Source organism: Sorghum bicolor, chromosome 8, assembly GCF_000003195.3.
Source record: "Sorghum bicolor cultivar BTx623 chromosome 8, Sorghum_bicolor_NCBIv3, whole genome shotgun sequence".
Taxonomy (NCBI): Eukaryota; Viridiplantae; Streptophyta; class Magnoliopsida; order Poales; family Poaceae; genus Sorghum; species Sorghum bicolor.
Genome location: NC_012877.2, coordinates 55,958,307 through 55,979,487, shown reverse-complemented (window position 1 = coordinate 55,979,487; position 21,181 = coordinate 55,958,307). Strand labels below are relative to the sequence as shown.

Genomic DNA, 21,181 nt, shown 5'->3' with positions numbered 1-21,181 from the left:
ATGCAGAATGAAGCATCAAAATACTAAGAATGAATTTATGTACCCATGCTTGCTTGTATGCGGCGAGGCTACGGCTGCCTTGATGGTGTGTGGGGCCTGTCGCCTGCAAAGCATGCTCCCGGCAGGCTTCGTGTTCCTGCATATAATCCTCTGTGAACCACTTGTCCACATCATCTCCCAGCAGTCCCGATATGACTCACACCACCATGGAATCATCTGCATGTCATAAACAATTTGAGATATAAGATGACCAATTAGAGATACTTAATATCAAAATGAATTAGTATTATTATTTTCATTTACCTCAAGGAACTGCTCTCGGGTGAGAAGCATTTGTCTTGCCTGTGCCTTGGTGATTTTCTGACCAAGTCGCGTGGCGTAGTACTTGATGATGCAAGTGATGCGCTCCTCATAGTGCATGTCAGAGAGGCGCTTCCTGGCACATTTCACCAAGTTCTTCTCCGCCCTCTCCTCTTGTCCCTCTTCACACTTGAAAAAAGTCTGCAAACAGACACAATGTATCAATTCATCATGTCAAAAAAGTCAAATGAGTATGATGTATTGATCAAAGTTGTGCAAACAAGACTTACCCAAAACTCTCTCCTGACCCGCTCCTGCTTGTCTCCATAATCTGTGTCGGGGGCAGATTTGTAGTGGTCCCATGTTTTGGCCGGCCCCACAGTCCCCTTGTGTGTGACAATGCCAGGGTAATAGTGCCTACACACAAGCCCCAAGATGTGGTTGGGGTTGCGTGAGTCACCGGGCGACACAACCTCCCAGTGCCTACACAAGTCATTAACAAACATTATTAGTTTATCTGACATTATATGAAGTAGCTGTGATTAAATCTAAAGTTAGTTACCTGTCCCCCTGGGGGCGAATCACTGGGCGTAGGGGAGGAAGCGGAGGCCCAGGGAGTTTTGAGGGACCTCGCAAGTAGGGCTTGGCAGCAGCAGTGGCAGTGGAACCACCTGCAGTCTCGTCGTCCTCCAGTGCGTCTCCCTCGCCGTCCTCCAGTGCGTCTCCCTCGTCGTCTGTCGCCCCAACCTGGTCATCCCCCGAGGAGTCTGTGGTACGGCACACCTCCTCCGGCACGGGGCGCAGCCTGGCTAGAGGAGGCCGACCCCTCCTGCTGCCGCTATCGCTGCCGCTTGCTGCTGCTCCTAAGCCTCTGCCTCCTCTCATCCGACGAGTTCTGTCTAGCATCCTCACGTGGCCTCTGGTACCTCGAGTTCACTCCCCTGCTTAGGTTCGCTGCATATCCATCAGGGAACATTAACGCCTTCATCCATCGTAGTACTTCCCTCCTTTGTTCAGGTTTCAAGACAAAATCGACCTTAGGCCTTTTCCAGTTCTTGCCGTTTGTAGGAGGCCGCATCACTTGCTGTGGTCTATCGCATAACGTCTCCAGGTCCACTCTAGCCTTAGGGTTGTCCTTAGACTTGTCAGTGTCCATGAGTGTTGCCCAAAGTGCTTCGGCGATATTCTTTTCAGTGTGCATTACTTCAATGGTATGGAGCAGCAGTAGGTCCTTGTAATAGGGGAGCCTCGTCAAGCCGGACTTATGAGTCCACATGTGTTGCTCACCATATCCCACAAAACCACCTTCTTCATTGGGCACGAGAGCATCTATCTGAGCATAAACCTCAGCAGCAGTCTTCAAGTGCGGTCTAGGGTCCATGACTGCGACACCTTTCCTAAAATTCTTGGTGTCATGTCGGAATGGATGGTTGTCATCTAGGAATTGACGATGTTGATCGAACGACGAATACTTTCCACCCTTCTTCAACCAAATGAACCTCACAGCTTCCTGGCATATTGGGCACGGGAACTTCCCGTGAACACACTAGGCGCAAAATAACCCATATGCTAGGAAGTCATGCATGGAGTACTGGTACCAGACATGCATTTTGAAGCTTTCCTTTGTAGCTCGGTCGTATGTCCAAACCCCTTCATTCCAAGCTTTGATCAACTCATCAATCACGGGCTCCATGAACACACCCATATTACTCCCTGGGTGCCCAGGAATTATCAACGTCAAGATCACGTTATGTCGTTGAAAAGCGACGCCAGGGGGGAGATTGAGGGGGATAACAAACACGGGCCAACATGTGTAAGGGGCAGACATCATGCCATAAGGATTGAACCCATCTGTTGCCAGCGCGACACGTACATTACGAGCCTCATCGGATTTCAAACGATGCTTGTCATCAAAGCTAGCCCATGCTTCACCATCAGCTGGATGCACCATCTTGTCAGGATGGTAGCGTTTTCCATTCTTGTGCCACATCATTTGTTTCGCAGTTTCCTCAGTCATGAATAGCCTTTGAATCCTCGGCACGAAGGGAAGGTGTAGTAGGACTCGGGCAGGTATCTTAAGCTGGCTCTTCTGGCCACCACTGTCACCAGACTCTACCTCTAGGAACCTAGAGGCTTTACACTTCGGACAGTACTTTGCCTCCTTAAGTTCTTCTCGAAATAGGACACACCTATTCGGACAAGCATGTATCTGCTCATACGGCATCTTCAGTGCTTTAAGGAGCTTGTGCGCCTCATACATGGTCTTCGGCAACACGTGGTTTTTTGGAAGCAGGGTGCCAACAACGGTCAACACCTTATCGAAGCCTTCTCGACTCCAGTTCAACTCGGACTTCAACCCCATCAAGCGACTTATGGCATCGAGCTGGGAGACCTCAGAATGAGCATGAAGGGGTTTCTGTGCTGAGTCCATCATGCACTTGAACACATCTACGGCTGCTTGCATCTCTGTCTCCTCACGTCCTTCAACAAACTGTGCTTGGTGAACGTCATCTACCATATCTGCTACCTCGGCATCAGCATCGAAAGACTCGACGCGTTGTCTCACCACCTCCTCTCTCATACGATGGGCTTCACCATGATGGACCCATCGGGTGTAGTTCGGGGTAAACCCATTCTTGTGCAGATGTGTACCCATGAGTTCCTTGTCTAGCATTCTCCTGTTACCACACTTGCTGCAGGGACACAAAGCCATTTTCGGGAATTTTGCGGCCTTGCCGAATGCACGATTCAAGAAACGATCGGTCTTCTGCATCCATTCATAGCTGGCATCACCCTGACTTGTTCGGCCCGTCTACATCCACTGACGGTCCTCCATCCTCTAGCATATATAACATCACAACAGGTGACCACATATTGCATCTACACGGTCTCCTTACTCTCTAATAGGTGAGGATAGGTCCTAATCCCACCTGCGGATGCGTAGTTGAGGTAAGTTTTCATGCTACACTCCTATTCGAGACGGAATTTCGACAACACCTCCCCGCTGTTCTCCCGATACACGTCCTGCAAAGGAGAGTGTGTATCCGAAGAACAATGAAAAGGTAATGTCGAAACACCATCTCGAACCAGAGCGGAGCATGAAAACTATCCTCAACTACGCATCCGCAGGCTGTCCAAAATATGTGGACAATCCAAAAGAGATACAGTCACAGATATGCAAAGGTCCACATATCTCTGACCGTATCTCTTTCGAACGGGAGACACCTAACTAGGTTACGTGACCAAAGACCACATACGGATAGAGGGGTTATACCTAGGGTGGCGGTGAGGTCCGGCTAGCGGGGCGGTGGAGAGCCGGTGCAGTGGAGAGTCGACGCAGTGCAGGAAGACCCGCAGTGCCGACGAAGACGATCAAGGTCGCCGAGTCCCTTCCACGGGTCCTCCTGCAAAAAGGGCAAAAAACGTTAGTGACGACTCAAAATTTCGGCAGCACCTCCCCTGCACGGAGAGGTTTCACGCCCTGCAAAAAAACATGGCACGAAGGCCGACAACCACATATATACTAAACATGGCACGAAGGCCAACAACCACCAATATATCAAGAGCAGCTATGTACTCGTCACTGCAGCCACCGGGGTGGCAGATATATACTAAACATGTCACTGCAGCCACCAATTTATTTTGAATTACGAAGTAAGAATAATCTTTTTCATACATCTCTTACCCATGGACTGCATATTCAATATCTCTTACCCGATAGTGAGGCTGAAGCTAGCGCTGGACGATGGAGCGGCGATTTGGAAGAGAAACGGGAGAGAGAGAGGAGCAGCGCGGGCGTGCAGGGGCGTCCGTTGGCGGGGGGAGGCGGGGGGGGGGGGCTGCTGTGGCAGGTAGGGGCACGCGCTGCGGGCAGGTTCGCGCGGGCGTGCGCATGCAGGGGCGTGCGCGGGCGTGCGGCGGCGTGCAGTCGGCCGGCGCGGCGGCGGCGCGCAGGCGGGGGCGCGCGGGCGTGCAGCGGCTTGCAGGGGGCGCGCGCGTGCTGGGGCCTGCGCGGGCGTGCGGGCGCCCGCGGTGGTGGGCTGGGGCGCGCGGGCGACGGCGGCGCGCAGGCGAGCGGCGTGGCGGCGGCACCCAGGCGACGGCGCGGGCGCGAGCTGTGGGCTGCGCGGGCATGCGGGCGTACGCGCTGGAGGGCTGGGGTGGGCTGCGTGCCGGCGGGCGGCATGGCGGTGGCGGGGAGGCGGGCGGCGGCGGCGCTGAGGGGGGGGCGCAGGGTGGGTGATTGGGGCGGCTGGGCGCGAGTGGCTTCTTGGGCCAGGTTAGTGGGCTTTAGGTTAAAACCTTTGCCGGGTGCCAGTCTAGTGGCACCCGGCAAAGAATTTTTATTTTTTTTATTCACATCTTTGCCGGGAGCATCAATAAAGGGCTCCCGGCAAAGGCTTCTTTGCCGGGGCCTTTAGATGGCTCCCGGCAAATTGTTTTTGTCTTTTTTTGTTTTTTTATCCAATTTTTTTGTGGGGCCTTGATAGAGTAAATAATTCGTTATTTGAAAATTTGGCATAATTTTAAGTTTATAAAATATATTTACTTAATTTATTTTCATTTCGTTGAATTTTTACGAGTAATGTAAATTTGAACTACAGGTACATAAAATAATATAATTCGGTTATTCGAAAAATGAGATTCATAATATTTAAGGTATGTTAAGGCCATATCTAGGAAGTCGCATGAATTTTAGCGCATCATATTATCATAGCATGAGATTATACTCGCGAGGAAAGTGTATTTAAATTATATAAAATTAAAACAAAGTCCGAAAATAACGAAACTTGTCGATGTGTCTTGTTATTGCATGTGGGGGCCGAGGTAAAAAAATTAGAAAGTTTGGAGCAAGTTGTGACGTCGGATGTTCAAAATCCAAACATCTCCGCATATGATATAACAGCGCAAGCATTTGCCGGATGTCGACCGTTGGTCATCACCCCGCTGACCACCTTTGCCGACGGCCTAGATTTGCCGGATGTTGACCTTCGGCAAACAAGGTTGTTTTGCTGACGGCTAGACTTTGCCGGGAGCTTGGCCCCCGGCAAAGGCTTCTTTGCCGGGAGTAATACTTTGCCGGGAGTCTCTGACCCTGGCCTTCGGCAAAGAAATCATTTGCCGGATGCCCGATAAAAAGCTCCCGGCAAAGCATTTTCCTTCCGGCAAATTGCCTGTTTCCTGTAGTGAATAGAGCTTTTAATTTGCAAGAGAATTTTATGACATTATAAATAAGAAGATCGAGGAATGGCATAATAAGGTTGTAAGAGCGCAAGTTCGTTCCCGAACATAGAGTGGAGCAGATCAGTCAAAACGAGATCCACGCTCATCATTTAGGTGCAGTGGGAATCCATTAATCCAACCCTTGGTGGTCCCGCCAAATGCAATTTTGGCGCTTCACGTAGGGTTTAATTTTTTCCTAGCATGGGTTTGCCCCCCTAGTTGACGGGGTTTATTTTCTGCCCCAATATATATCCAGCTTAATCCCGGCTCATCCAAACGAATAAACAATGCAAGCATGCACCCACTTGCCAACTTTATTAGTTTGGTTGCACAGAAACATAACAGCGCAAGCATGAGCTCCGATCCACTTTATGCCCACTGAGAAATATTCAGACACACAAGGTGTGTATGAACAATCGACAATGACCAGTCTTTTTAAATCTGCTGCTGCATAGTTAAGTGCCCTCGTGTCGCCGTGCCTCAAACAAAATGCATAGTTTATATTAACTTTGTACCACAAAACAATATATATTTCCTCCACCATCATGGTCGGCAGGTCCATTGCTTGCTGCTCAATCTAGTTTTAGCTTTAGTTGGCCAGGAAAGAAGTATGAAACATTGTTACAATGCATGTATAAGGCAGCTAGCTTTTGAAGCTTTCAGTGGGATGCAATCATGAGTTTGATTTGAAACTGATTTCCCCTTCAACGAACATACATACGCGACGCATCCTAACAACCCACCACCTCGCTTGGCACATGGCGAAATTAACTATTGTCGTCAAAACCCCATTCCTTAACGTACTAGAACGATCATCGCTAGCTTACCCAACTAATCAATATATATAGTGAGGAATTTCAACATGAGTCAAATTCGCCTGGATCATGCATGCATGGAACGGCAATATATATTACTACGAGGATCCCACACGTCTTGCCACGGGTACGAAGAAAGAGTATAAATAGGTTAGAATGTGTATTGTCTAGTTGGACAACTTGCATGTTCATAAAAACGGGTGACTTGCTTATATGGATATTACAATTGCATGAGCTGTGGATTTTGGTGTTTGGTTGGCATGGACGGACCTACAGTTGTGCCCGGGTATTCCCGGGCATACCCTATATTTTGGAAAAAATTTAATAGGTACTTGAGATATATACATGTATAATATACATAAGGTGTTAAAACTACGTTTCTCTGTGTTTCTGGGTCATTTTATTCAGCAATTCACCTCTAACTCAAAAGCAGCCCCATAAGCCATGCGAATCCAGACGGTCCATAACTCATCTAACCTTCCCACTCACTTCTCCACTCCCACAAAATCCCAAAACCATCAGCCCTAGTTCGTAGGGGTAGGGCAGCCGCGCACTGACGCGCAGGCAGGCGCTTCCGCGACTCTCGACCGCTCGCCGCCGCTTTCACCGCGCGCCGCCGCTCGCGATTCGCCACTGACCCGCAGGCAGGCGCTGCGGCCTGTGCGGACGCTCGCGTTGCCGGCGTCCCTGCGCTGCCGCTTCAGCGGCTCCCCGGCATCGGGCGTCCCCGCGCTGCCGCGCGGCCAGTCGGCCATGACGCCCCCTTTGCTTGGACTCAGAGGTAATAAAACTCAAATCCCTTTCCTTTTTCCTTTGTTGGTTATTTTCAATTGCAAAATAAAATTTATAGATATGCAATGCATTTGAACTACATGTATCTTTTATCTAACTTTTATTTAAGTAGATCTAAACATTTTGTGTCGTTCATCCAAAATTTGTTTACCATGGGCATACCCTGCTCCTAATTCCTGGGTCCGCCACTGTTGGTTGGGAGTGTTAAAGTTTAACAAGTACTATAGCTGTTTCGTCTTATTTGACAATTAGTATTCAATGGACTAATTAGGTTAAAAGATTCGTCTCTCAAATTACTCTATAACTGTGTTTTTAGTTTTATAAATAGTCTATATTTAATACTCTATGCATCTGTCCAAATATTCGATGTGACGGGCGGTAAACTTTAACATGGCAAACCAAACGGAATCTAATTGTGTGTGATAGTAGATTGCCTAGTTGGAGAGTTTGCATGTTGAGATAGGTAGTGGGATTTTGCATTATAAGAATATAAGACATAAGATTTGGAGAGAATAAATTATGCTCTTAAGGACATGTACTCTTAGTACATGATGGATCATAAAATTCGAATTGTTCTCGATACGAATCTGCACTAAGATGTGTGTACACATATTTTTCAATGTAAATTAAAAAAACTGCCTTCATTTTATTTGTAGTGGCGCGTAAGAACCTTTCCCGCCATGCATCTATATATCTCACTAGCACGTAGGACAAAACACCGGACCTACCACTAGCATAGGTCCTAACCACGGTATTGAAGAGCGAGATGCCGGCAATACTGCTTGCGCTGCTCATGGCCGCACTGCTCTCGCCGGCGGCAGCCGCAGTGAGATGCCCGGAGGAGTGCGGCGGCGTGAAGATCCCGTACCCCTTCGGCATCGGCCGTGGCTGCTACCTCGAGACGGCGACCGGTGACGGCGGCGGCCACGACGAGCCATTCAACGTCACCTGCAGCAACCGCGACGCCGACGGCAAGCTGCACCCAAAGCCCATCCCCATGGTGGACGGCGGCCTGCAGGTGCTCGACATCGACGTGGCCGGCGGGAGGATGCGAGCCTACACCAGGGTGAGCTCGTGGTGCCGCAACGCCGCCAACACGTCGCCGTCCGCGGTCGACGACGACAGCTGGGTGTACGAGTCGGCGACGTTCCGCGTCTCCGGCACCGAGAACGTGCTCACCGTCGTCGGCTGCGGCGTGCTGGCCTACATCGGCACGCAGGACCGCGGCGTCGACAACCGCTACGTGGTGGGCTGCAACGCCTCGTGCCCGCGCGGTATTGTGCGGCCGTCGTCGACGGCCGCCGCCGCCGCCAGCGGCGTCTCCTCCTGCGACGGCACGGACGGCTGTTGCCAGACGACGATCCAGCGGGGGATAAGGTCATTCGTCCCTAGCTTCGTCGCCGACGATGAGGACAGACCAGACGGCTCCGGCGCCGGCGGCAGCCCGTGCAGATACGCGTTTCTGGTGGAGAAGGAGAAGTTCAAGTTCCGGACGTCCTACGTCACTAACAGGGAGCTCGCCGGCGCCGCCGGCAAGCGGTTGCCGCTGGTGCTCGACTGGGCCGTGGGCAACAAGAGTTGCGTGGTGTCACAGAAAGACAAGGCGACCTATGCCTGCCTCAGCGACAACCACGAGTGTGTCAACTCCACCAACGGCGCAGGGTATCTATGCAAGTGCAAAACTGGGTACCGAGGAAACCCTTACCGCAACAATGGCTGCGAATGTGAGTTCTCCCTCTTCCATATCACTCTCATGTTGTTGTTGTTGTTTCTATTTTTATTTGCATTGTTGTTATTTGTAGATTTTAGCAAAATTCAATATTAAAGTACAGTTAAAAGTTCAAAGAAACCCACAAATTCATCCTTCGATGAAAGTACAAACTTACCAAATATTAACAACATCATATGGTGGCCTATTCGAAGTTCATATGTTTGAATAGGCCACCAACTATAAATCCATCCAATTTCCTCTTCATGCCCGTTGATTAAATTTTTGCTAAGGCCTTGTTTAGTTCCAAAAAATTATGGAAAATCGACACTGTAGCACTTTCGTTTGTATTTGACAAATATTGTCCAATCATAGACTAACTAGATTCAAAAGATTCGTCTCGTCAATTCCGACCAAACTGTGCAATTAGTTTTTATTTTCGTCTATATTTAATACATCATGCATACGTCTAAAGATTCGATGTGATGGGAAATCTGAAAAATTTTGCAAATTTTTTTAGGAACTAAACAAGGCCTAAATAAGTTGGTGGCCTGTTCATAATTAAATTAGGCTTCCCTGAGATATTGTGCGCATCCAGAAAGTTAACGTGATCCAGATGTCATCATGTCACATGAATATTCAATTCTGAGTGTGCAGATATTGATATGTGCAAGGAGAAGAAACCATGCCATGCCTCTGCTAAATGTGACAGCATCGAAGGAGGCTACAGATGCTCATGCCATCGTGGTAGACGATTAAAAGCTGATGGTAGTGGTGGATGCGAGATAGATTACCTCCTACCTGTGATCGGTAAGCAATAATCTTCATTTCATTTCATTTCTCTACCCCTTCGTGTATTACAGTTAGGCACTAGCACGCTATGCATATATAAACGTCTTTGACGAAAATTCTATGGATCAAAATGTAATAAATTTCTTTGTATTGTACTAACTCCATGTCTGTTCGCTTGTCTAAAAAGCCATGGCTGAAAATACTATTTTATTGTAAGATAAAAACACAGTTGGTTGGCAGAAAAAGTACGACTTATAAGATAAGCGAACAAGCTAAGACGTTTGACTTTTTTAACCTCAAGTTTAACCACTCGTCTTATTCAAATTATGTAAATATAGTCAAATTTAAGTCATTTTTGAAGAACTTTTATTAATAAACTAAGCCATAACAAAATAAGTGTTATTTTGCATAATTTTTTTAATAAGACGAATGGTAAAGCTTGGTGTTAAAAATGTTAAACGTCATGTAATTTAGGATGGAGGGAGTAACAAGTTTCAGTACATCCGAGCGTCAATGTATAATGCACTCACATGAGTTTATTTTGATTCCTTAGATATATGCTTCATTTCATCGACAGAACAAATTAACTCCCATTTTCAGCCTAAGGAATAGCTTATCCCGAAATTTCTTTGTGTAGGGCCTGTTTGGATACAGAGCTAATCGCTAGTTAGCTGAATTAGCTCTAGTGCGTCTAAACAGATTACTTAATTTTTAGCTAAGTACTCAACCAGTTGTTAGCCATTTATAGCTAATTTAAATTAACCCTTAGCCCCAACTAGTAACTAACCATAGCCATGTGTATTAAACATGCCCATAGTTGTGTTGTACTGTTGTGTAATAACATTTGTGTCTATATATATTTTAACCATGCCACACGTACTGCAGGTAGCAGCATTGGTGTGGTTGTGCTAGCTGTGGTGTTGTCTTGCACCTACGCGGTCCAAGAGAAGAAGCGGCTCGCCGCCATCAAGAAGAGATACTTCCGGCAGCATGGCGGTCTCCTCCTCTTCGAGGAGATGAAGCAGTCGTCGCCGTCGTCACGGCTGCAGGGGCAGCAGACGCCTTCGCCTTCCTTCACGCTCTTCACCGAGAAGGAGCTGGAGCAGGCGACCGACAGATTCGACGAGCGGCACGTCCTGGGCAAGGGCGGCAACGGAACCGTGTACCGCGGCGACCTGAGGGACGGCAGGGCCGTGGCGATCAAGCGGTGCCGGGTCGCCGGCGACGAGCGGCAGCGCCGGGAGCTCGGCAAGGAGGTGCTCATCCTGTCCCAGGTGAGCCACCGCAACATCGTCAAGCTCTACGGCTGCTGCCTCGAGGTGGCGGTGCCCATGCTGGTGTACGAGTTCATCCCCAACGGCACCCTCTGCGAGCTCCTCCACGGGCAGGGCGGCGAGGACCGTGCAACCCGCGCCTCGCCGCCGTCGTTCGCGATCCGGCTCAAGATCGCGCACGAGGCCGCGGAGGCGCTGGCGTACCTGCACTCGACGGCGTCGCCGCCGAAGATCATCCACGGCGACGTCAAGTCCGCCAACATCCTGCTGGACGACAACTACGACGCCAAGGTGTCGGACTTCGGCGCGTCGGCGCTCGCGCCGCCGCCGCCGTCGTCGTCCGACGACGAGGCGCAGGCGCACCACCACCTGGTGACGCTGGTCCAGGGCACGTGCGGGTACCTGGACCCGGAGTACTTGCAGACGTGCCGGCTGACGGACCGGAGCGACGTGTACAGCTTCGGCGTCGTGCTCCTGGAGCTGCTCACGCGCAGGAAGGCGCTGGCGCTGGCGGCGCCCGTGGAGGAGGAGCGCAGCCTCGTGGCGCACTTCCTGTCCTCGCTGAGGAACGGCAGGCTCGACGCGCTCCTCGACGCCGGGATCAGGGACGAGGTCGGCGGCGAGGTGCTCGGGATGGTCGCGGCGCTCGCGAAACGGTGCCTCGAGATGTCCGGCGAGATAAGGCCCCCCATGCGCGAGGTCGCCGAGGAGCTTGATAGGGTGAGGAAGCTGTGGCGGCAGAGATGTTTCGGCGAAGTTGCTGTTCTTGTTAATTAGTGATGATAGGTGAAGCTGTTTAATAGAAACGTGGAGGTGGAGTATGTACGTGTATAGGACGTACTATACTACTATAGGAGTAGTTTAGTAGGTCACCAAACTTTAATTTGCACTAGTACTCAAAGTGAGATGGCCGATGAGCTACTTTGTTACTTGCAGTGCTGTGTAGGAATACAGGTTTGACGACAACAAATGAAACATGCATATATGCATGTGCTGGTTATGAGACTGATTATGACACAAGAAATTGAACTGATCCGCTGTAATTCATACTGTACACTAGGAATGATCCGAACGTCCATATACTACTCTTCTAACCTCTAAGATGCCGCTAAAGCGTAATGTATTAAATATTTTCTTTATTTTAATATAAAGACGTGCAAATCTTTTAGAATTCATACTGTATCCGGTCATGTTGTGTACAAGTTACATTGTTCTAGGAAAAGATAAAAACAGACATATATGTTGTACGTGTTTTATACTTTCGCTTGTCTGAAAAACTATAGCTGAAAAAGCAGATAAGCTCAAGCTCATTATACACGGTACACTTGACAAACAGGAAGCCGCTAGTACTCGATCGATCGGTACCATGCCTGCCTCCAATCCAAAAGGACGACGCGTCGTCCGTCTAGTACTCGTCATGGCGGCGGCCGATGGCGAGCGCCCTGACGAAGCAGGCGGAGGCGCCGACAGCGAGCCCCGCGAACGCCGGCGGCACGAGCAGGTCGATACCGGAGCGCCCGGCCATCCGCGCCGGCACGCAGACGTGGTCCCCTCCGCCGTCCAGCGGCACGCGCACCGCCCCGGCCGCGCACGCCGCCCTGGGACCGCCGCCTCCCGCGAGCGCCCACACGAAGGCCGCCTCCGGCGCGAACGACGCGACGGACACGGCGAGCGCGAGCGCCCCCGCCCATGCCGCCGCGTGCCGCAGCGCCGGCGCCCAGTGCTGCCGCTCCCCCACGAGCGCCTCCACCAGCGGGTGCATCGTCGCCGCCGCCGTTTCGCCTCTCGCGGCGCCTTGCTGTTCGGTCGATCCGCCTAGCTAGCCGGCGGTGCGCGGGTGCGGTTATATGGCTGTGGTGTGGACTGTGGAGTGGAGAGAACGGAGGCGGAGGTGAAGTGGGTGCGCGCGCGCGTCGTTTGGAGGTGGAGGTGGAGGTGGAGTGGAGTACGTGGAGGGGCACCGAGCGAAGCGAGTATTAGGTGAGCTAAGGCGGGAAGTTTTGTGGTTTGTGAACCCGGGCTGATGCTGCCCCGTTGAATTTCTTGGGAGGTTGGTTGGGGGCACGAGGGTGACCTGTGGGCTGTGGCCTTGTGCCCTTCTCTTGCGGGTAGAGCATTAAAAAAAAAAAGATCCGGTCACCCGGCATTATATAAATAAGGAGGAGACAGAGTTCACGACATAATGCGCGAGTGGCGTCCTCCCGTGCAGCAGCCTGCTACATGGGGTTAGGAATACAAAAACTAATTACTCGACTGTAGTATTCGGCAAATTTTGCTCGGAGATATTAGAAAAAACTATATTGACCAATGCACACTGTAAATGGTGGAATATGCTAGGTACCATTATAAATTTATAGTTCTTTGCTACAACACACCGCACCGATTATTTTATTAATTTCTCGTATTTCAAGGGAGAGAAGGTTGAGAAAATATCTTATTTGCCCTCATTTCCAACCTCCATCCCATCACTAATATTTGCCATAACACACCGTCACTATCGATTTGGTCAGCATGATGAATTTCGGCCAAATGTACGCGTGCCGGCCCGTCCCGTCACCGTCCGGAGGGCGCTTCCCGAGAGCGCCAGGCTGCCCCCCCCTCCAGTCGCGGCAAGGACGGACGACGCCGTGTCGACGGAAGACGCCATGAAGACCCGTCACTTCGCCGCGCGGCGCTGCATCTGCAGTCTGCAGCTCCTTCGGCAAATGCCTTCAATTCGCCTGAACCGGGTTGGTTTGCAGCCAAGGTGAAGCATTGGTGGCGAAAAATGCGCCTGGAGACAGCTCCTGAAGCCTCCCCGCGCTATAGGCATTCAATTCGTGCGCCGCGTCTTCCTCGAAGCCAAACAGAGTCCTCTGCTGCGCTCCACATTTTTCGTCTCAAAACCGAGGGGAAGTGCTTCGTGTGCCTTGCGACTGACCACCGTGCTGCTTCCTGCCGCCATCCTGTCCGGTGCTTCCGCTGCCTAGGACGCGGTCACCGGGAGCGGGACTGCAAACGGCCGATTGCGGCACTCAAGCAGCCTACTGCGGGGCTCACCCGCAAGGAGGACCTCCCGCCACCGCCGCCGTGTTCAGGTGCTGTTGCCATGGCGATGCTCGGCGACCCGGCGACGAGGCTGATGAGGACGAATGCCTCATCCCAACCTCCTATGCCACGGAGGCAAGCAGGAGGGAGTGGGAGGAGACGGCGGCTGTCTCCTGGGCCATGAGTGGGCCACCCAACACCGGGCCGAAGGAGGTGGAGGCGGCCATCCGTGCTGAGTTCCACCTCAGGCACGGCGAAGTCACCGTCACCAGTCACCACCCGCAAGCGTTCCTCATCAAGTTCCAGCACCGCCACCACTGCGCGCAGGCCCTCAAGTAGGGCTATGCTAAGCGGCACGGCATCGACATCCACTTCATCAAGTGGCGTAGCCTGGCCAACTGCCTGGGCGTGTCGCTCCTCTTCCGCGTCAAGCTCTGCCTCGACGGTGTGCCGAGGCACGCCTGGGAGGATGACATCGTCGAGCGCATCATCGGGAGACGCTGCGCTCTGGAGGACATTGAAACTGACCTTCTGCAGCCAGCTGCGACGAAGACCATTGATCTCTGGGCTTGGACAGCAAACCCGTGCCTCATCCCCAAAAAGGTCTGGCTCACCTTCACCAACCGTGCCAAAAATGCCAAGCTCACTTCGATCATGGTGACTGAAACACCACCAGAGCGCTGGCAGCAAGGCACAAGGCACTGCGTCATCGTCCACCTGGAGGAGATCCACGACTACACTGCCTCCACCATCGACGACAAAGGCAACATCTCCCCAGGTATAAGATGTCTCCCTAACTGGCATTTGGGAGTTGTTGATGGAGAACAGGTACCAGCCCGTGCGTTCGAGGAGTTTCCGCACCACCCACCTCCGCCTAGGCGCCATGGTCCTTCCGACAAAGTGGACCAGCGTGGCCGGCGGCTTGAGGACAGGCCCTCCAAGGGGCCAAAAGGGAGGTACAACAACGACCACCCAGACTTCTACAGGGGCCACCGCAAGCATCACGACGACGACAACGACGACAGCTATGGTCGCCGCGGGAGAGAAGCCCCTGGTAGGCATGCCTGGGGTGAACGCACCAAGGATGGCCCCTACCGCGAGCGTGAGCGAGATCGCTCCCCTCAGCGCCGCGTCTGGGGCCATGGCAACAGATATGGCGGGCAACAACGGACTGCCGACCACGATACTCAGGCTCCGTTAAAGTTGCCTACAGAGCTTCCTCAGGTGAGCACTTTGCAGGTCACTAAGGAGACAGACCTGCAGCGCCTCTTCAAAACTCAAGCATTCGCCATTCAGGATGCTGTGCAGCGCATCCCGGACTGGACTGCTGGCCATGGCAACCAGAAAATGGCTTCGTCCCTACGAGCGCTTATGCACGACTACATCGACAAAGCGTGTGCATTAGCGGAGGGGCTGGGGCTGCTGCCTCTGGCGGCACAGGCAGCGGTGAATGAAGCCTGGTCCAAGCGCCAGCCCCAAGCCACAGTTCCAGCACGCAGCGTCTTCGACCGCATCCTCAACGCGCTACCAGCTTCAACAACAATGGAAGACAAGTCCATAGCTGAGGTTGAAGAAGCTTTGGCGCGTATGGAGCTAGCTGCCAAGCTAGTTCCCACAGTCCAGGTTCTACAACCAACCTCCTCAGTGCATCTCTGCGACTCTGAGCATCATGCAAATCTTGATTTCAATATGCAATCACACTCTCCTGCGGTCATGTGTGGGCCGTGTGGTCCCAGAGAAGCCACTGCCTTGCATGACACTGTTGCCAATGATATTGCTACACAGGCGCACGGTGGAGAACCAGCAAGTAGTCAGCAACAGGCCATCGGAGTCGCAGGCCTCTTCAGCAAGCCGCTGGAGCCGGTGCTTCAGCAGCCTACGAGTGCAGTGACGCCTCCAGCTGCTCTGAATCCTCCAGCGGCTTCGACGCGCCGCAACCGCCGCCAGCGCACCTTCGACATGTCATCGGTACGCCGCAGCGCCCGCCTCGCAGCTGCCCGTCCTATGACCCAAATGCAACGTGCCCAGCGCAATCTCTGCAGGAAACTTGGTTTCATACATGATGAGCTCGAACCTGTGGAAACCGCTTTGCAGGAGTACATTGCCATGTTCAAGGGGCCACTACCGCAGGACGTCATCGCCGCCTTGACGGAGATATTCAACATCGGCACGGAGGATGCGTGTGAAGCTGAGGAGGCGCTGCTTCGCATGGTAGGCGAGGGGGTTGAAGAACTCCAGGATGCGGTCGTGGCGATCGCTGCAGCTTAAGGTCTTTGGGGACATCTATTTTGCGCTACTTGTTTTCCTATGAATCAAGCAACTCTTGCCCAGAATTTGTATCTGCATCAGTGTGTGCCTGCAGACAGCTTTTGTGTTATTTCAGAACTACCAGAGCTACTCGAGTTTGGTTGCAGAATGTGTATTCGCTGGTTATCAGCTTTCATCACGTTTGCATCTAGAGATGTGTGTGTGCTGTTACTTGGCTTCCTTCTACTGTGGTCAGTGCCTGTCTGCCGTTCTTATGTGCTGCTGCTGTGCCTTGATCCAGGCCACCATCTATCAGACTGTGTGCTGCTACCATCCGTGACCAAGAAGCAGCATGACTTTGAGCTTGCCATTAAACAATGTGTGCACAAAACTTAGACCTCTTATCCTGGAACGTCCATGGCTTAAATCAGCAGGCTAGACGAGACACCGTCCACCAAATTTTAGCTGCAACTTCGTGCAGCATTGCTTGTTTGCAAGAAACTAAACTGCATCAAATTTGCCAATTTGACGCCGCGTACCTGGGTGGGTATCGAATGCGAGAGTTTGCATACAAGCCGGCCTCGGGGCCTTCTCAAACGAGAGGAGGCATCCTCATCCTCTGGAATGAATGTCGAATAAGCTGCTCCGGCATTGTTGTTGGAGAGTTTCATATCACGGCAAGCGTCCACCTAAAAGACACAAACGTCTCCTTCAGGCTTACGGTGGTGTACGGACCATCACATCGTGCGGACAAACTACGCTTCCTAAACGAAATTAAAGATTTGAAGCCAGCACAGGGGTGAGATGGCTAATCGTGGGCGACTTCAATCTCATTTATAAAGCAGCAGACAAGAGTAACAGGAACTTGAGCCTGCGTCTCATGCGACATTTCCGCGAAGCGCTAGATGATTGTGACCTCTCTGAGATCACCTTGCAAAACCGGAAGTTCACGTGGAGCAATGAGCGACGACAACCCAAAATGGCTAAACTTGACCGTTTCTTTTGTAACGCAGAGTGGGATGCTACTTTCAATAACCACGTTCTAAATGCGCTGCCGACTTCACTCTCAGATCATTGTCCACTGATGCTATCAAATCAGTCGGGCCCTAGAAGGCCAAACACGTTCAAATTTGAAAATTATTGGGCCAAACTTCCTGGGTTCAAAGAAGTAGTCAAGCGTGCCTGGGACACTCCAACCACTCACTACGAGCCGTTCCACGTCCTGTACCACAAGTTTCACTTTACTGCACAAAAGTTGAAAATATGGAGCAAGGAAATTGTTTCGGACGCAAAAAATCTCTTCTTCATGGCGCAAGAGGTGATCCTAAGGCTTGATATTGCCCAAGAAAATAGAGAATTGACGCCTGCTGAGGAGCTTCTACGAGCAAAACTAAAGAAAAGAGTACTCGGCCTAGCTGTGATCGAGCGAGCGAGGTGCAGACAAGCATCTAGACTAACGACCATCAGATTGGGAGATGCCAACACGAAATTCTTCCACCGAAAAGTTACTGCAAGAAGAAGAAAAAACCATATCCAACAGTTGAGAAACGGCAATGGTTGGGCAATAAACCATGATGATAAAGCTCGGGTGATACAGGAGCATTTCCTAGACTTCATGAAACATCCACCTCAGCAGCAGCTTGACATTAACTGGGAGGTGCTGCAACTACCGACACATGATCTCAGCGAGCTTGAGGTGCCCTTTTCTGAGGAGGAAATAAAAAACGTTATTCACCAAATGCCGTCAGATAAAGCTCCAGGACCTGATGGATTCACAGGAATCTTCTTCAAATCCTGCTGGGATATTATTAAGGCGGATGTTGTCAGGGCTGCAAATGTGTTCTACTCGCTGCGGACAGGCAACCTAGACATCTTAAACTCAGCCAATGTGGTTCTAATTCCGAAAAAAGATGGTGTTGAGTCCATTACTGATTTCCGGCCTATTAGCTTGATTCATTCCTTCACCAAAATTATTGCCAAGCTGTTGGCGTTACGACTAGCACCACACATGAGCTCCATCATATCCACAGCGCAAAGTGCTTTCATCAAAAGAAGAAGCATACATGATAACTTCATGTCGGTCCGAAATGCAGCAAAAAGATACCACAACTCCAAACTTCCAACTCTATTCATCAAGCTTGACATTACAAAGGCGTTTGACTCAGTGAGATGGGAATATCTATTGAATCTGCTAAAGAAATTAGGTTTCCCTGCTCGATGGCGAGATTGGATTGCGGCGCTCCTATTCACTTCCTCCACGAGGGTGCTGCTGAATGGCATTCCAAATGCACCGATCAAGCATGGTAGAGGGCTACGGCAAGGAGATCCCCTATCGCCTTTGCTATTCGTCATAGCAATGGAGCCTCTACAAAAATTGCTCCATCTAGCAACAGAAAAGGGGTATCTCTCTAGGCTAAGGGGAAGAACAACACAGCTAAGGGTGTCGATGTATGCCGATGATACAGCAATCTTCATGAAGCCAACAAGGAAGGACATGCTAGCATTGGCTGATCTCCTCACGTGCTTTGGCGAGGCTTCAGGATTAAAAACAAATTTTCAGAAATCAACAATTATCCCGATCCGATGCGAAGGATTGAACCTGAACAACATTCTGGCTGGCTCTCCTACGGCGATCTCTTGCTTCCCAATCAAATATCTTGGATTGCCGCTGACGGTGAAACGCCTTAAGCGAGTGGATTTCCAGCCGTTGGTGGACAAAGCACTTAGCAAGCTCAACCTCTGGAATGGGCGTCAAATCAACCCCGCAGGCCGCTTGACCTTGGTTAAGGCAGTCCTTACATCACAAGCAGTGTACTTCCTCACATCTTTGCGTGCCCCAAAGGAAACACTCAAGGACATAGATCGACAAAGGAAGAAGTTCCTCTGGGCGGGATCCGAGGCGCTGACTGGAGGAAAGTGTAAGGTAAACTGGCCTCGATCAGCAAGACCCAAATATTCGGGAGGCCTAGGCATCCTCCATCTTGGGAAGTTTGCGAGGGCCCTCAGAATGCGATGGCTGTGGAGGGGCTGGTTCGCAGACACTGACAGACCTTGGGATGGACAAGAAACGCCGTGCAACAAAGTAGACAAGCTCCTCTTTGCGGCTTCAACAACGCTCACAATTGGAAATGGAGAACGAGCGTCTTTCTGGAAGAGTGCATGGCTAAATGGCCAGCGCCCCTGTGATGTAGTGCCACATCTTTACTCTATTTCCAGGAAAAAAAACAGAACGCTGCATCAAGCTCTACTTGACAACAACTGGATACATGACATCAGCCTACAACATCCAAGCTTTTCTGCCCAGCACTTTGTTGAGTACATGCATCTGTGGCAAGAGGCCAGGCGCATCACGTTGAGAACAGGGACGCCAGATACCCTCACATGGAAATTCCAAAAAAATGGTGACTACTCTGCTTCGTCAGCCTACCACGCCCAGTTTATAGGCACAACCCGCAATAATTTTGAAACTATTATTTGGAAGGCATGGGCGCCGCCTAAATGCAAATTCTTCAGTTGGCTTGCCATACAAAACCGAATTTGGACTGCTGACAGATTACAAGCACGAAATTGGCCAAACCAAAGGATCTGCCCTCTATGTAGACTACATGCAGAAACGGGCTTGCACCTTTTCAAAGATTGTAGGTTCACGAAACATCTGTGGAGTGAAATCGCCGTTTGGACAGCAAACCATGAATTACAGCCAAATGCCTGACCTCATAGCGACACCCTAGAGAGGTGGTGGACAGCCACATCAGACGTGCCTAGTGTAAACAAGAGAGGCCTCCGGTCGATTATCATCCTAATTTGTTGGGAAATTTGGAAGGAAAGAAATGCTAGAATTTTCCAACGAGCGGAGTCCACAAACTTTGGGGTTCTCCAAAAGATTAAGGAGGAGGTGAGAGTGTGGATCATGGCAGGAGCAAAGCACCTGGACGATTTCGTGAATCACCACCGTCTACAGTTTTGATTGGCACTCCTGTGTATATTTTTCTCCTTTCACCCTCTGCGGGTGCTGTTTTTTTTTCGTGTTTGTATTTTGCCTGGTACTCTCCTCTTTTTAATATAGCAGGCAGCTCTCCCGCCGGTTCGTTTAAAAAAAAAAAACAAGACCTTCTTCGACGCGCACCATGCACAGCAAGCACGCTTGCTTGCACTGATTTGCTCCTTGCTTGCTCCAATCAGTTGGCGTGAACGAGATCATGGCCTCCTTGCTCCGATCAGCCAGCATGCTTGCTCCGATCAGCCGGCACGCTTCCTCCGCACGCGGCCTCCTTGCGCAGCGGCGGCGCAGCCTCCGTGGCCATTCCACCTCGCGCAGCAGCAGCACCATGACCTTCCCGTCATCAGGTGGCGGCGTAGCGTTTGTGGATTCCTGCAGCGACGGAGCGGCCTCCCTATAGCCTCGTGTGGTGGCGGCTGGCGGCGCAACCTCCCCGGCATCGGGCGGCGGCGGCGCGGCGTTCGTGGCGGATTCCTCGCGCAGCGGTGGTGCAGTGTCTGTGGCCTCTTCGTGCAGTGGCAGCACGGCGTCCGCAGCCTCCTTGTGCAGTGACGGCACGGCCAGCGGCGGCGCAGCCTCTTGGGCCGTCGTGCAGGGGTGGTGTGGCCTCCCGTGCCTTGTGCGCTGGCGGCGCGGCCTCCCGGGCCGTCGTGCATGCGACAGCTGAGGTCCACCGCCGTCACGCCGGGCCAGAGAAGACAAGGCATGGACAATGTGTTATGACAAAATTTGGTGCAGAACTGAAGGTTGAAGACGAAGGCAGCAAAGTCATTTCTCTTATACTTTCTCTCGTTAAATCTATAAAATGAATAAAATATTGTTTATGGTGTGTTACGGCAAAGAACCTTAAATTTAAAATGGTATTGGACAAATGCCACTCGTTGTTGTGTCTATCAACATATTAAGGTTTTTGACGATGTGCTGCAGCAAAATTTGCCTTATACCAGTCACCACGTAATGAGGGTAAATATGTAAATATTCTTATGAAGTGTAAGAGATCGAA

At 51.2% G+C, this 21,181-nt stretch overlaps 4 protein-coding genes across 4 annotated transcripts; 3 read left to right on the top strand and 1 right to left on the bottom strand.

The window, feature by feature from the left end:
• On the top strand, positions 4,193 to 4,543 carry LOC110437613 (alanine and glycine-rich protein-like). The gene has a single exon (XM_021466099.1). It carries the CDS (start codon positions 4,193 to 4,195, stop codon positions 4,541 to 4,543), a length of 351 nt encoding a protein of 116 aa, XP_021321774.1.
• On the top strand, positions 7,883 to 11,806 carry LOC8068088 (wall-associated receptor kinase 4). Its single transcript, XM_002443333.2, has 3 exons — positions 7,883 to 8,854; positions 9,496 to 9,648; positions 10,516 to 11,806. Exons 1-3 carry the CDS (start codon positions 7,897 to 7,899, stop codon positions 11,679 to 11,681), a joined length of 2,277 nt encoding a protein of 758 aa, XP_002443378.1. The 5' UTR covers positions 7,883 to 7,896; the 3' UTR covers positions 11,682 to 11,806.
• On the bottom strand, positions 12,060 to 13,013 carry LOC8068858. The gene has a single exon (XM_002442295.2). It carries the CDS (start codon positions 12,664 to 12,666, stop codon positions 12,310 to 12,312), a length of 357 nt encoding a protein of 118 aa, XP_002442340.1. The 5' UTR covers positions 12,667 to 13,013; the 3' UTR covers positions 12,060 to 12,309.
• On the top strand, positions 13,749 to 16,307 carry LOC110429646. Its single transcript, XM_021445903.1, has 2 exons — positions 13,749 to 15,554; positions 15,717 to 16,307. The coding sequence occupies exons 1-2, from the start codon at positions 14,586 to 14,588 to the stop codon at positions 16,197 to 16,199; spliced, it is 1,452 nt and encodes a 483-aa protein (XP_021301578.1). The 5' UTR covers positions 13,749 to 14,585; the 3' UTR covers positions 16,200 to 16,307.